Source organism: Aphanomyces astaci (genome assembly GCF_000520075.1).
Source record: "Aphanomyces astaci strain APO3 unplaced genomic scaffold supercont1.40, whole genome shotgun sequence".
Classification (NCBI taxonomy): domain Eukaryota; phylum Oomycota; class Saprolegniomycetes; order Saprolegniales; family Verrucalvaceae; genus Aphanomyces; species Aphanomyces astaci.
In genome coordinates this window covers 283,211-296,471 of record NW_009798303.1, presented here as the reverse complement: position 1 = coordinate 296,471, position 13,261 = coordinate 283,211, and the positions used below count along the sequence as shown (strand labels likewise).

Here is a 13,261-nt window from a genome sequence, read left to right as displayed (position 1 = left end):
ATATATATATATATATATAAGTCTTGCTACCGAATGGATGGTCGTTGATATATTCACCATGACAGTACCAAAATGTCTATATAATAAAGAAATCCATAGGATCTCAAATCATGATACAATTTGAATCGTATATCCCCATCGAATCACGAATTGACGCTATTGGCTCATCGAACTTTGAGTAGATTTGATTGGCTCTTAAAAGTATAGTCAGCCAATCATCCGAACTTCCAGCGTGATTCAATATTGATAACAAAGCCATGCGAATTTCGGAAATATATAGCGAATTCACAATTATAGGACAATACCTCTCTGAGGAGGCCGAGGGGGGGCTGGTTGTCGAGCACCATGAGCCGGTTACCGTCGGCTTTGTCCACCGTGAACAGCCGGTCGTTCTGGTCGTAGCATGTAAAGTACGCGTGCGCGACCTGCACGGACGGACAGCACATGGCCAGCACCACGCTCGGTTGGTCCTTGGAAAACACATGCGCTTCCCCCGCCATGCCGCAGATCCGACTGTGCGCCGCCGACGCGCCGACTGTCGACAGAGACGTGTCGAGCAACGCACTCACAGTGTCCACTACCACGTCTTCATACCCTTCGCTTGGCACCAACCACACAAAGTCCTAATCATTTTTCCATTAAATATGACTATATACTACAACCATCCAAACAATTCCATGTCCGCATCGACATATTGAAATATATATATATATATATATATATCGCAAAACACACATGTATATACTATAAATTTATATAGATAGATATACATATTTCGCAAAACACACATATATATATATCGCAAAAATACGCACTAGTATATTTTTATAAATATGTCGCAAAAACACACATGTACATGTCTATATATATATATATCGACTAGTATGTCGCAAAAACAAATATATATCTCCTCCGAATACAACTCAATGAACAAAGCAAGTATCACAATAATACCCGCGCTTATGATGTACAAGGGACGATCCATATTCAAAACGAGTATAATCACACATATTGTCGATTTGATAGTACACATTTGGGGAGGGGGTCGCGCCGACCAAACCGATCCACAATCGATCTGATTGGTTGAATTTCATTGAGAAATGGATTTTTATTGGCTAATAATTTTGAGCTCATCTGAAGTAGCCAATCAAATCGATTTAAATTCCAACGAGAAACCACAACACAATGAAAATTCACTTGAAAGCACAATACGTACGGGACTATCCGTCGGTCCAAGATGCAGTTTGCGGATGGCGTCGTTCACGGCCGCCCTCGTTTCATCCTTGCCCGTGGACGCAGGATTTACGGATGAGAAGGCGGCGGCGGCGGTGGCAAAGTTGCCGTCGGGGTCCCACAGCCCCCACAGGCTCAGCACGTGGGTCCTCCGCACGAACGCTTCTTCTTGAAAGAGCACTGCATCTTGACCGAGCACGCCGATGCTGTGCCCGCAGAACACGACGGCCGGATTCAGGTGCTGGAGTGTGTCGACGATCGCGGGCGGGTCGTGGTCGCACGAGTACTGGACAAACACAAAATGGGGGGGCTGTTGAAGCATGCACACGAGCTTTTCCCAGGCGTCTGTGACAGCGTGCGCAGTGTCGGCGGATGCGCTCATGGCGGTACCGACGCGGACGGTGGACGGCGGCAGGGGCGGCATCGGGCCAACCGACGGCTGTCCGTGCACGGTACTGCCTCGATGCGGCATCGAATACAGTGGACGATGGTGATTGTGATGATTCGGTGGTGGTGGCTCGTGCATGGAATGAATCACGTCGTTGTAGTCGAAATCGTCGACGGATGGCTGCAGGGTCGTGTTGGACCGGGACAGTCGCATGCCGCCGCCGCCGCCCGCGGGACCAGTCATGGGCGCCGTGGGCATCAAGTGGCTGCGCGCACGCAACGAACATGGTGTGCACAGTCGGGTTTGGAGTTCTCCGGCATCTTGGATTGGAATCGACCACTTGCGGCTGCAATAGTGGCAAATCACCTATTCAGTCCACGTGAGATAATCATTATCGTACGTAGTAGTACTAGGTGACAACGACTAGTACTCGGGTGTCGAAGGTATATATAATGTATGTATACATTGTCACATCGATAATATTCGAAATGGAGCCCTGAGCAAAATCACTTGTTTTTAGAGAATGGATTCAAGAACCGCCTAAGCCAATGAAATCACGTTCTAGTGTAATTTCTGCCAATCCAAACGTTTGACCCCTCCGCATTGGGCAACACCATAAATATATATATATACTAATTGTGTATAGTATAGTTTGTACAAGCTTAAATTGCATCAAACGGATTCGACTGGGATTTGGCGAAATTCCAAATTTGGGTGAAATGCCCAATAGTTGTGTTTATATTCTAACTGTAAACTGGAGAATGAATCGACACAACCAACATATGTACCGAAGAATGTATCGACGGAAGATTTTAGCCAATCCGATTGCAGGAAACCATCATCAACGTCAAATTAGTGTGATACCAATCACCACAGGACACTGTTTTACATACAAAATGTCAGTACAGACAGAGAATCGATCAATAGATTTGGCGATTCAGCACACAAAAGTCCACATTTTGGGTAAAAGTACAATATATATATATATATATATATTCACGGGTGACCAACATTGGTGACGATACAAGATGGACACTGTGTACCACCTACCTCTCCACAGGCGCGGCAGTGGTGCCGCGATCGCACCAACGTAAACAACGACTCGCACACGGCACAGTACTGGCGGGACCTAGTAATACTAGTGAATACATACACACTCAAGCCCCCACGGAGGAGATAGGACTAGTAGTACTACTAGTAGTAGTCGACAAGTACCTGTCGTCCACCCACTTGTGTCGGGGCAAGATTTTGATGGTTTGGAACAGCGTGTTGAATAGCACTTCGCGCATGTTGACGAGGCGGTCGACGTACGCGGCGATCACACGCTCGGCACTGACGCCAAAGCTCCGAGGAAAGTCCAAGATGTACATGATCGAAACTTCATGGGTCATGCAAAGGTCATCGACTGCCGAGACGACGAACGCGCCTTTGCGGATGGCGGCGCGCTTGCATTTCACCGGACACAACTTCTTCAGCTCGTCCTAGGCATGTATGAATGATGATGCATTGTCGTGGGGACGACAGATACAAGGGGATGTCTGTTCATCACCTCGGCTGAATCCACGCTCTGCATGTACCCAAAGCTGCGCGGACGGCCATGCCACTAGATGCATGTGAGGGATCGAAAGGTAGATGGAATGAGTGAGGGAGAGAGGGGGAGATGGGAGGACGTACCGTTTCGTATTCGACGTATTCTTCAAAGACAAAGTCGTTCGGTGTGCCAAGACGCCCCGTGAGACGGTTCGTGAGCAAATGACTGCCGTGCCATTTGATGGAATGCCGCGGAAACGACGCGGCAAAGTCGGCGGGGTCGATGTTGTGGCTGTTTTCGGGACCTTGTTGCAACACGGCGCATTGAAACAGTTTTGGGAACACGCGCTTCTCTACGCGCATGTACTCTTGCGTCGTCGTGGGCGCAAGGACATTCACAATGGACTCGAGCATCGCCTTGACGTCGCACGACAGTCGAAAGCTCACACGGGTCGCGTGCATGTCGTGTGTGTACTCGTCCAGTCGATGGATCTTAACATCCTTGACCTTCTTGTAGAACTGCCAGTCCATGTGTCTCGGGTCCTTGATCTGTGTCGGCACCTTGAGGTGGATGGCTTCGAGTGCTTGCCGGGCTCGGATGCCAACATCAAACTTGAACGAGCTCGTCCCATCAAAGGAGCTTGGGCGGCATGGTTCCACGGACTCAAAGTCGAGTTCGTCCACAGCAAATCGGTCCATGGAGGTATCCAGCAGAGGCGGCGACACAGCGGCACGTAGATACTTCGGCGATCTGGTGTGGGCTGTTGCTACCCGTGGCACTTCCAGCAGTGGGGTAATGAAAAGTGCGGGAAAGAGCACGCACTTCAGAGGGATCAATTGGGAAAATGCCCATTGAATCCTCTGAAAGGCATGCATTTCTTTTTTTTAGCTTGGGTTTTTGCCCCTTTCCACTGATTTTTACAGGTCCGTCTCGGCAAAGTAGGCAACTGCCTGACCATACCGAACAAGCATATGGACTCGTTTGAACAAGGCGTGGCATGTTCCTACCACTCGTCGTAGCATCGTCGAGACTACGTAGTCCATCATAGAGCTCGTTGTTGAGTCCATCTCGTCCGCTATCCCCTCACGAAATCATGGTGTCGAGCGCACTTGAACGAGTTTGCAACGTTAGCGTGACATGCACAGCTGGTAATGGGTTTACTGTTCTTGGGACCCACTCGTCAAAATCTCACTCGCCGTGGTTTGGTTTTACTTGTATTGAGTATACTATGGGGTGGGTACATTAGGAGGAGTGGGATCGGGCGTGATCACATCATCTAGCAAGGCCAGGTCGGCACCTCTGCATCTCCGTCAGACAAACCATCCTCTTCTACCAACACTATGTATCCGTTCATCTCATGGTGACATTTCGCAGGTTTGGCGAAGAATCAACACTTATAATTTCGAGCCATTTGATTGGTCCGTGGGGATCTTTCACAGACACAAGAAGCTTTTTTACACATGAACCCTCGAAAAACAAATCAAATGGTTTTGGCATGTTGAAGTATTACAGGTGGCGTTTGTGATTGGACACTCACTTGGGCGGCAGCGGAGTTGACGTCGTGGTGGCTGTCCTGGTGATCTTGGATGGCACGGCTTTGCGGTAGCTCGTGGACTTGGTAGCCAAGGTCGACGGATGGTGTTTACGTTGGCAGTTGAAGCAGGCGCGGGCAAGCCACGCCGACTTGTTTTGGATCGTGTGGTTGCGAAGGTCGAAGCTCACGGTGATGCCCACGGCGCGGTACGGATCGACCGCCGCCAATTCTTGGAACTTTTGTCGAGCTTTGTCGTCAAAGCGGTGGCCTTGCGCATGCATGCGTGAAATCCACGTCGTCATGGCAGCGACCACGTCTTCTGTCGTAGCCAGTGGTTCCTTGTTGATCGACTTGGTCGTAGTAGCACGAGGATTAGTAGTAGTAGCAGTAGCAGTAGTAGCAGTTGTGCGCGGTGGTGGCTTGGATGCCGCGTCGTTGTGGTTGTTGGAAGTGGTGTGCATATGTATCTGCACCGACTGGTTTTGAATCTCCAACGCGGTGGGGGCATCGTACAAGTAGCGCCGCTTCGGCTGTACTACATGTACCTCAGCGTCGCCTTTGGTTGACAGCTTTGTGGCACTGGTGGCTTCCACGTCATCTAATGACGCACTGCTCGACGAGGTCACGCTCTCGCCGTCCGCAAGTAGGCTCGCCGACATCGACGGCACGGCCTCTGGCTCGTCACTGCACGGATGCAGTTGGGCATGGGGGGGTTGCATTCGATCATCCTCGTGGGTAGGACCGGCGGGCTCATCGTCGTCGTCGAGGTGGGGCTCATGGTCTTGGCCATCGAATTGCGACTGTTGGGGCTGTACTTGGTTTAAACTGACACACGTGGCCACATGATCGTTGTCGTCATCGTCGTCGTGGGTTAAGCTGTCGAGGAACGGCTGAAAGCGCAACTCGAGGGCGGCATCATACAAGTCGTCCTCGCGCGACGTACTGGGTGACGATGTGGTGGTGGACAGGTACTGATCTACCTCGTGCGTCGACGGTATCGGCAAAGCCTTGCGTGGTAGCGATGACAAAGAAGCTGGATGGATGTGGGCAGAAGGGCTCGCCTTGGGAGCTCCATCATCATGACGATCGTAGCAGCTCTCGTGATGTTGATGGCTAAATGCAAAGAGGGGTCGTTGTGGCTGGCCGCCATGATGGGGGTGCCCGTCGTCAACGTCGTCCAGCTGCTTGTGGTGTTGTAGGTCGACGGAAAAGATGTCTTTGGAGAACGTATAATTGGTTTCGGGGCGGTGGCTACGATTGTACGTGGGAGACGCCGAAGGTTCACCACCAGACAACAAGTCGAATGGAAGCAGGGTCGAGGTGGCGAAATGCCGACACAGGAACGAAGTGTCGAGAAGGGTCTCCTCGTGGGCGATGCCAAAGTCGCCGCCGTCTGGGGGTGATGCAAACAAGAGCGGCGACGGCGCCGACGACCGCCGCGCGTCGGCTGGGGTCGACTGCGATGGAAACGAGTCCGAAGCAAGGTCCTCGTCGTCGTAGTAGTAGCAGTCGTCTGGATGCATGATGTGGTCATGCTGGTAGAGGTGCTGCGGTGGAGATGCATACCCGCGTGACGACGTCGGCGATACCGGACACTCCATTTGATTCATGGACGGAGGAAGGCCCACATGCTGCGGGGTGGCAGGTACGTGGCGGTGGGAAGAGGTCGCGGCGTACGGAGGCTGAAGGGGAGTGAACGAGTTGCCGTAATAATGCTGCAGAGGGGGCATGTACAACGGCGTTGCTGGGTGACGTACCGCTGATACGTATGGCGGAGCATGGGGATGCTCGTGGTGAGGATGATGGCTGTGGTACTGCATGGGGTACGAAGCTGCTGGCTGGACAAACGCATTCAATGGTGGCATTTGCAAGAGGTACAGCACAGACTGGAGAACATTGGACTCGACGTACTGAGCTTGTGTGAGCTGCTGGTATACATCTGCGACGAATGTGAGCGCGGACAAGAGGTCGACGGGTAAGGCCTGGGTGTGAGCGAGGCTGTGGACGACATGCGGAAGGTACGCGTCGTCGTACATGTGAGGATGCTGCTTGGTGGGGAAGGCGAGTTGAAGACTCTGCGCCAGATGCATGCATTGAAGCAGCACATCGTCGCGCTCGAGCGTCGCTTGGTTCATCGGCCGAAGCGTTGGCGTTCAACGACCCGCCTGGCAAAAAAGTGTACCTTAACGTGAAAACGTCGAAAGTGTTACAAAACTCCAATCCGAATACGAACCCAGATCCTAGCTGATTATCCGGACCGAACAATTAAATGACACAGGCTTCCTCTGAACCTTAATGAACTATGGACGGGAAATGTACTGTATCACACCTCTTCGTACATTCCCTTAGTGTTTATCACTGCACGCATTCCATCAAACATGCCTTGAGAAGAAGAGGGATATAGATATATATTCGTAGTCTTAGGTATACTCAGCGTAATAGGATAGCAAGCATTGAGTTGGATTGATAGTTATGGAGTGGAGTGAGGCTTGGGTTATTCCCTTCCTTTTAGTACCGTACGTACTACGTTGTACTCGTACGTTAATGTTTAATGTACGATATATGGTGGAGGCCACTTCAACTTGACAAGAGAGGAGGGAGGGAGGTACAGGATCAGCGTCGAGTGTCGAATAAGTCCGTCGATGACTTTCCCGACGATGGCCGCATTAGGGCTGGCCACACTGGGCTGGAGCGTAGGGCGAGTACATATTTCACTGAACACCCGCCACGAGGACCCACGACCGGCTCCACGACCATCCTACATCACAGTCAGGGCACATCGAGCAGGAAGATCTAGCGAACACCCCGTACCATGCCATCAACGAAGTTTCGATCGGTGGTTCACTGCACAATGGTTACCGAAAGGCAAAGCTTTCTCGTGCCGGCTCGTTATATCGCTTGATCACATCGCGGGACTGCCCTTTCAAGTCGACGATGCTGCATGGAGTGTCCACGTATCTCATATCCGCTTCAAACCGCTCCAACACCTAATCAACATGTCAATTCAGATGATACGTGTGACTTTGTCCTAACTAGTTACGAATGATATTCATTATGTATACATTCATAATTTAGTACACCTCCAGCATAGGTAGCTAGCTAGCTAGCTACACACGTTCGGTTCACCATTACATATTAATACCAGAGTGGGAGATGCCGCCGCCAAGTGAAGTTCGCCGGTGAGCACCATCCAAAATATTTGAGCCCTGACCTGAAAGTCGCTGCCTTCGTAGTACCGCCATGCGGCGGCTTCCACAACGAGGAGATCGTCGTGCCAGGATTTGGGTATGCATGACGTGACGTTGGTCATCTGCTGCATGAGGCCGTGCTCACAAGGACGCTGGGCAAGAGGCGGTACTGCTGGTCGACGATGGCGGCTGCGGTGTCGCGCCGCGCGACGGGGTTCGCTGGAAAGTTGAGCATCTTTCATTGGGCGTCACCGAGGGCGAAACGCGTTCACCTTCTTTGGTTTCAATCGGCAGTATCGACGCCGTCATCGTCGAGGAGACGCACCGCCGCAGTGTCCTCCACGACACTTTCGTAGGTGTCGGCCCCAGCCAGAGAGTCCGCGTAAGGCTCGAGGCTTGCACCACATACAGCGCCAACGTTATGTTGTGAATTGTATTTGAGGTGCGTCGTAGGAGAATTGGAACTGTGATACGGTACTCTATGGGTTTCACCATTACGAAATCTGATACCAGTATTCTGAGCACCGGCCATATACTATTAATACAGTAGTACCGGTGAAGTGGGTAAACCAATGTCCTTTTGATTGGACAAAATTTGGTTTGCTTCAACTTGATTGGTGGGTTTTTGTGAGTCTGTAGACTAAGGCTTCGACACTTCTCGACTGGAGGCTGCGGGAAATGATCAACTTGACAATCCTCAAACGATATGGCAGTACTTTGTTCATCATCACCATACAGCACGCTAGAATCAAATCGAGTTCAGCCTGAGGAAGAAAGCAACGTGCACTGCTTTTAATTGCCATTTTGAAGGATTGGCATCGTCCTCAATCGATTGCGCTGAGTTGCTAGACTCCACACAAAACAGTTGCATAACTTTTAAAAATATGACATTTAAATGTTTGAAAATTATAACATAACATATCAATGTATGCTATAATAATGTAATAATGTAAATTATAGCTCAATAATTGTTTGTCATCTTTCACGCTATATTTAAAGTTTTCGCCAAAATGCTGTCTTTAATGTGCTGCTTCATGGCTCAGAGATCACCGATCAACGCAAGAACATGGTAGCATGTACAACATCATTGATACTACGTAATAAAGCGGCATGGACGGTGTTACGATGCTTATTGCGGGGTATAATCACACCCAAAGTAAGCTATATTTCAGTTTTTTGGCATGTTTGAGGTCACTGTACGCATGCTAAATAAGTGCAATTGCCACACATTACATCTCGTTATATAGCCCGCAGCCATGTCTTCAGTTTTCATATTAAATGTATCACGCCCAGACAAGCCGTTGCTGAGCAATTCAACGACAAAGACATGTACTTTCTCGATAGGTAACATTGTCATAAATTATGACAACATTGATGTTAACTTATATTAACTTGATGCTATATTTCGATGTTATTTTTTTAAATTATGACATACTTATTTTATATTAAAAATACGTAGCGGTATTCTCGTGGAATACAGTGGATACTTTTCCAAAAAGCATCGTAACCTGCGGCCAAAATTTGAAGTCCATACTACGTATACGTTTTGAATAGCGGAATTGAAAACAATGTCGCCTTGCACCAATACTCGACTCCTTCGTCTAACGTTATACATACGTTTATCCTCGCTTATGTCGCCGAGGATGGCTATGTTCGTTATTTCCCGCAGCCTCCTGTATTTGTGGACCAGTTTTATAACATTACACTATTTTGAGCGTAATGTTATCCGTAGTACCCGGAGTAACGTAGATGGCCCGAAAATAGCTTTTTTCGATTTCTCAACAACTACATATGTATGACGATTTGGACGAACTTTCAATTACACCGATAAAGAAGATTGAATGTTCTACATGATACGCGCAAAATTGGAAGCATTTGATGTACTGTATGCTTCAGCAAGTGATTGCTGGTCGAAGTCAAAATTGTGAGTTTTGAAAAGTTACATAGATGGCAAACCTTGAATGCACTATCCATCGAAACAAGGGAATGATGTTTCTATTGTCGATATGAACGTATTCACTAGAGTTTATATGTAAGTTGAATAATTTTCGTGATGCAAAGTGTTTCCGGCCATTCTCTCATATCGGTCAATCTATTGACCATATACAATAGTACCAGTATTATTTTACTACTGTATACCATATACAGTAAGTATTTTTATTTTTTTTACTACTGTATATGGTCAATAGATTGTCCGATATGAGAGATCTCGAATCTTGTACTCAAAGTGCCAAAGCACTAATGTTAGTAAAATAATACTAACATGTTAGTAAAATAATACTAACATGTTAGTAAAATAATACTAACATGTTAGTAAAATAATACTAACATGTTAGTAAAATAATTATAACATGTTAGTAAAATAATACTAACATTAGTGCTTTGGCACTTTGAGTACAAGATTCGAGATGTCAGGTTAACGTTACCCCCCAGCTCATGCGTGTAGTTCACACGCCAAATTTCCCACTCGCTTGACTTGCCGACGGCAACGTTACGATTCTGTTGCCACCCACCAGGTTTACTTGAAACCACATGCTGTCCCAACAATCGTGTGATGACAGCATTCACCCCACTACGACCGCCGCATATTTTGACTTTGCGGTGGGATGCGCAGGAAAACTTTATACAACCAACGCATGATATAACTAACGTTACAAATGTTTCCCAATTTTGCGCGATTCGTAAAACTGATATCACAAATACAAATCTCGCCGCGAAATTTCGCAACCAAACGCAGAAAACACAAAGTAAAACGAAAAAATTAAATGCAGCCAATCAGCGACAAGCATTTTCACATTGATGGCCAATGGGAACGATTCGTGATCGGTTTGATGCGATTTCATTCGTACCACCAACTCAATGATACTTTGACGTACTATTTTCTACTTTGTGAGTCCGCATCGCTATAAGTTCACATGAACACGTAAGTTTTTGAGTGGCATTGCACAGTGTTATGGTGTTTCGAGTAACACTATTGCACACACACATTATTTATTGGTGTCGACGTCTTGAGTTGGGCGAAAACTCATGCTTCCGTGGGGGCAGACGGCGGGATGAGGCCGTTCATCACGTCTTCGAAGTGGCGCAGGATGTGGGACGAGTGCCGAATGAGCCCGTCGATGACTTTCTCGACGACGGCCACGTCGGGGCTGGTCACGCCCGGCTGGAGCGTCGGGGGAGTGCACTTGTTAAAGTACTTGACTGAACACCCGCCCAAGTCGTCAACTGGTTCCACGACAATCCTACGTCTCCCAGTCAATCAGTCCCAAGTTTACACACTCTCATATATATATATACTATATACCTCGCCATTTCGTTTGCAATAAACTCCTTTGTGAGCGGCACGTGCTCGTCGTGCAGGATGCTCCTGTATGTGACCGCCAAACCATGTAAGTATATATATATATATTGACAGTGCAGCGTTAGGGTACATAAATATTGTCAAGTCGATTCGAAATTGGAGTGGGGTGCTCAATCGAATGAGCAGAATCACCAAATCCACATGCAATCGATCGACCAATCAAAACACAGAACACGAATCAAGTAGTCAATCAAATCCACTCTTCGACCAATTCAAGATCATCGAATTATTAGTGTGTGAATAAAATTAGTGTGAGATTGAACCCTTTTTATTTACAAAAGTCAGTACAAATCATCGATCGATAGATTCTGGCGAATATCAGCCTAAAAGTCAACCAAATTTTGGGTAAAAATGGACAATAGGTACCGAAAGATAAAGATCTCCCGTGCTGGCTCCATGTATCGCTTGACTACATCGCGGCACTGGCCGTCCAGATCGACGATACGGCACGGCGTGTCCATGTACATCATATCCTCCCCAAATCGTTCGAGTACCTAAATATTATCTTCATCACATGCTGTGGCATTCAGCTTGAAGTATATATATATATATATATATATATATTAATATGTAGTATGAGACGACATGAATATTTCAATGCACGATATATACTATGTAAACGTTCATGCTGCACAGTAATGCACTACTTACTGCAGGGTTATATTGCTATCATACTGTGAAAACCCAGCCAATATGTACGATAAGAGAACCATGATAGTACGTAGAAGTCTACATTAACGGTATGGGGATACACACTGTGGCGCAGCAAATGATACATCTTAGGTTCAGTATCACATATTAATACCAGAGTAGGGGACGCCGCAGCCAAGTGAAGTTCGCCGGTGAGCACCATCCAAAACATTTGAGCCCACAGCTGAAAGTCGCTGCCTTCGTAGTACCGACACGCGGCGGCTTCCACGACGAGGAGATCGTCGTGCCAGGATTTGGGTATGCATGACGTGACGTTGGTCGTCTGCTGCATGAGGCCCGTGCTCACAAGGACGCTGGGCAAGAGGCGGTACTGCTGGTCGACGATGGTGGCTGCGGTGTCGCGCCGCGCGACGGGGCTCGCTGGCAAGTTGAGCATCTTCCATTGGGCGTCACCGAGGGTCGGGATCATCGACAGGCGCGGTCGTTTCTTCAGAATCGCATGCAACGCATTCCCAAACTCGATTTGGTCCTGCAACGCTGCGCGCCATGCGGCGTTGTCTTGGACGGCGCGGTCTTTCTCGGCCCGGAGCTGCGTCGCGAGGATTTTCCACGGCGTCAAGTCGGACGCGAACTTGGCGTGTTTGTCTTGGAGCCGCTCGAGGTCCGTCTCCATTTCACGCACTTTCGACCGCAAGTACGTCAGTTCCTCGCGCTGTCGCTTCCGAAACGCGTTCACCTTCTTTGGTTTTACGGCGGCAGTATCGACGCTGTCGTCGTCATGGAGACGCGCCGCCGTAGTGTCCTCCACGATACCTTCGTCGTAGTCGTCGTCTAGAAAGTCCATCGCATCAGTCAGAGAGTCCGCGGAAGGCTTGAGGCAGCCAGCCGCTTCCACCACGAATCGTTCCAACGTCATGTTGTCAATTGCTACTTTGGAAGGACAATTGAAAAGTTACCCTTCCAATTTGGACTATGATTGGATAAAAGTATGGCCATATCGTTATCGGATTGGCTGCTTTTGATTGATTTATTGGCACTCGATGGTAGCGTATACTAGTAGTATACTATTATTAATATTAATAATAGTATACATTATATATATAACGTTATACATTATATACCGTGCGTTTGGGCAAAGCGAATATTTCGTTTTCAAACACTGGTCAAATTTAGCTCATTCTTTTCTTAATCGCTTCGTCTGTGAATTAAAGATGATGAATCCCCAGTTTTGAAGGCTAAATATGAATGGTGATAAACTTATGTGCCTTCGCGACATGGGGAATCCAAGCATTTGCTTGGGTCGGATTGGCACGTATTGAAAATAGAATAGCTCGAAATTTTAAAAACTTGCAAAGAGAAAATCCACTACGGTAGT

The 13,261-nt window shown here is 48.0% G+C and overlaps 4 protein-coding genes across 4 annotated transcripts in view; 1 reads left to right on the top strand and 3 right to left on the bottom strand.

Annotated features, from left to right (window-relative positions):
- Positions 1–4,021, bottom strand: part of H257_12379 (hypothetical protein) — a 5,067-nt gene extending 1,046 nt beyond the window's left edge. The window contains exons 1-6 of the mRNA XM_009839555.1: positions 3,296–4,021; positions 3,171–3,224; positions 2,837–3,102; positions 2,672–2,750; positions 1,217–1,987; positions 306–623 (exon numbers count right to left, since the gene is read on the bottom strand). Of these exons, the coding sequence (XP_009837857.1) occupies positions 306–623; positions 1,217–1,987; positions 2,672–2,750; positions 2,837–3,102; positions 3,171–3,224; positions 3,296–3,850 (2,043 nt within the window). The 5' untranslated portion in view covers positions 3,851–4,021. The remainder of the gene's footprint in view (positions 1–305; positions 624–1,216; positions 1,988–2,671; positions 2,751–2,836; positions 3,103–3,170; positions 3,225–3,295) is intronic.
- Positions 4,022–4,601: 580 nt separating this feature from the next.
- On the bottom strand, positions 4,602–6,875 carry H257_12378 (hypothetical protein). The gene has a single exon (XM_009839554.1). It carries the CDS (start codon positions 6,819–6,821, stop codon positions 4,686–4,688), a length of 2,136 nt encoding a protein of 711 aa, XP_009837856.1. The 5' UTR covers positions 6,822–6,875; the 3' UTR covers positions 4,602–4,685.
- A 258-nt stretch (positions 6,876–7,133) lies between these two features.
- On the top strand, positions 7,134–7,719 carry H257_12377 (hypothetical protein). Its single transcript, XM_009839553.1, has one exon. It carries the CDS (start codon positions 7,329–7,331, stop codon positions 7,716–7,718), a length of 390 nt encoding a protein of 129 aa, XP_009837855.1. The 5' UTR covers positions 7,134–7,328; the 3' UTR covers position 7,719.
- A 3,082-nt stretch (positions 7,720–10,801) lies between these two features.
- Positions 10,802–12,814, bottom strand: H257_12376 (hypothetical protein). Its single transcript, XM_009839552.1, has 4 exons — positions 12,041–12,814; positions 11,602–11,729; positions 11,179–11,241; positions 10,802–11,116 (listed from the first exon to the last, which is right to left on the bottom strand). The coding sequence occupies exons 1-4, from the start codon at positions 12,800–12,802 to the stop codon at positions 10,900–10,902; spliced, it is 1,170 nt and encodes a 389-aa protein (XP_009837854.1). The 5' UTR covers positions 12,803–12,814; the 3' UTR covers positions 10,802–10,899.
- Positions 12,815–13,261: the final 447 nt, after the last annotated feature.

Excerpts from the sequence above, each read along its gene's own strand:
- H257_12378 (XM_009839554.1), bottom strand. The coding sequence starts at position 6,821 with ATGAACCAAGCGACGCTCGAGCGCGACGATGTGCTGCTTCAATGCATG.
- H257_12377 (XM_009839553.1), top strand. The coding sequence starts at position 7,329 with ATGACTTTCCCGACGATGGCCGCATTAGGGCTGGCCACACTGGGCTGG.
- H257_12376 (XM_009839552.1), bottom strand. The coding sequence starts at position 12,802 with ATGACGTTGGAACGATTCGTGGTGGAAGCGGCTGGCTGCCTCAAGCCT. Across the intron at positions 11,242-11,601 it reads CGGGAGATCTTTATCTTTCG|GAGCATCCTGCACGACGAGC; the intron begins GTACCTATTGTC and ends GGTCACATACAG. Across the intron at positions 11,117-11,178 it reads ATTGCAAACGAAATGGCGAG|GATTGTCGTGGAACCAGTTG; the intron begins GTATATAGTATA and ends TGGGAGACGTAG.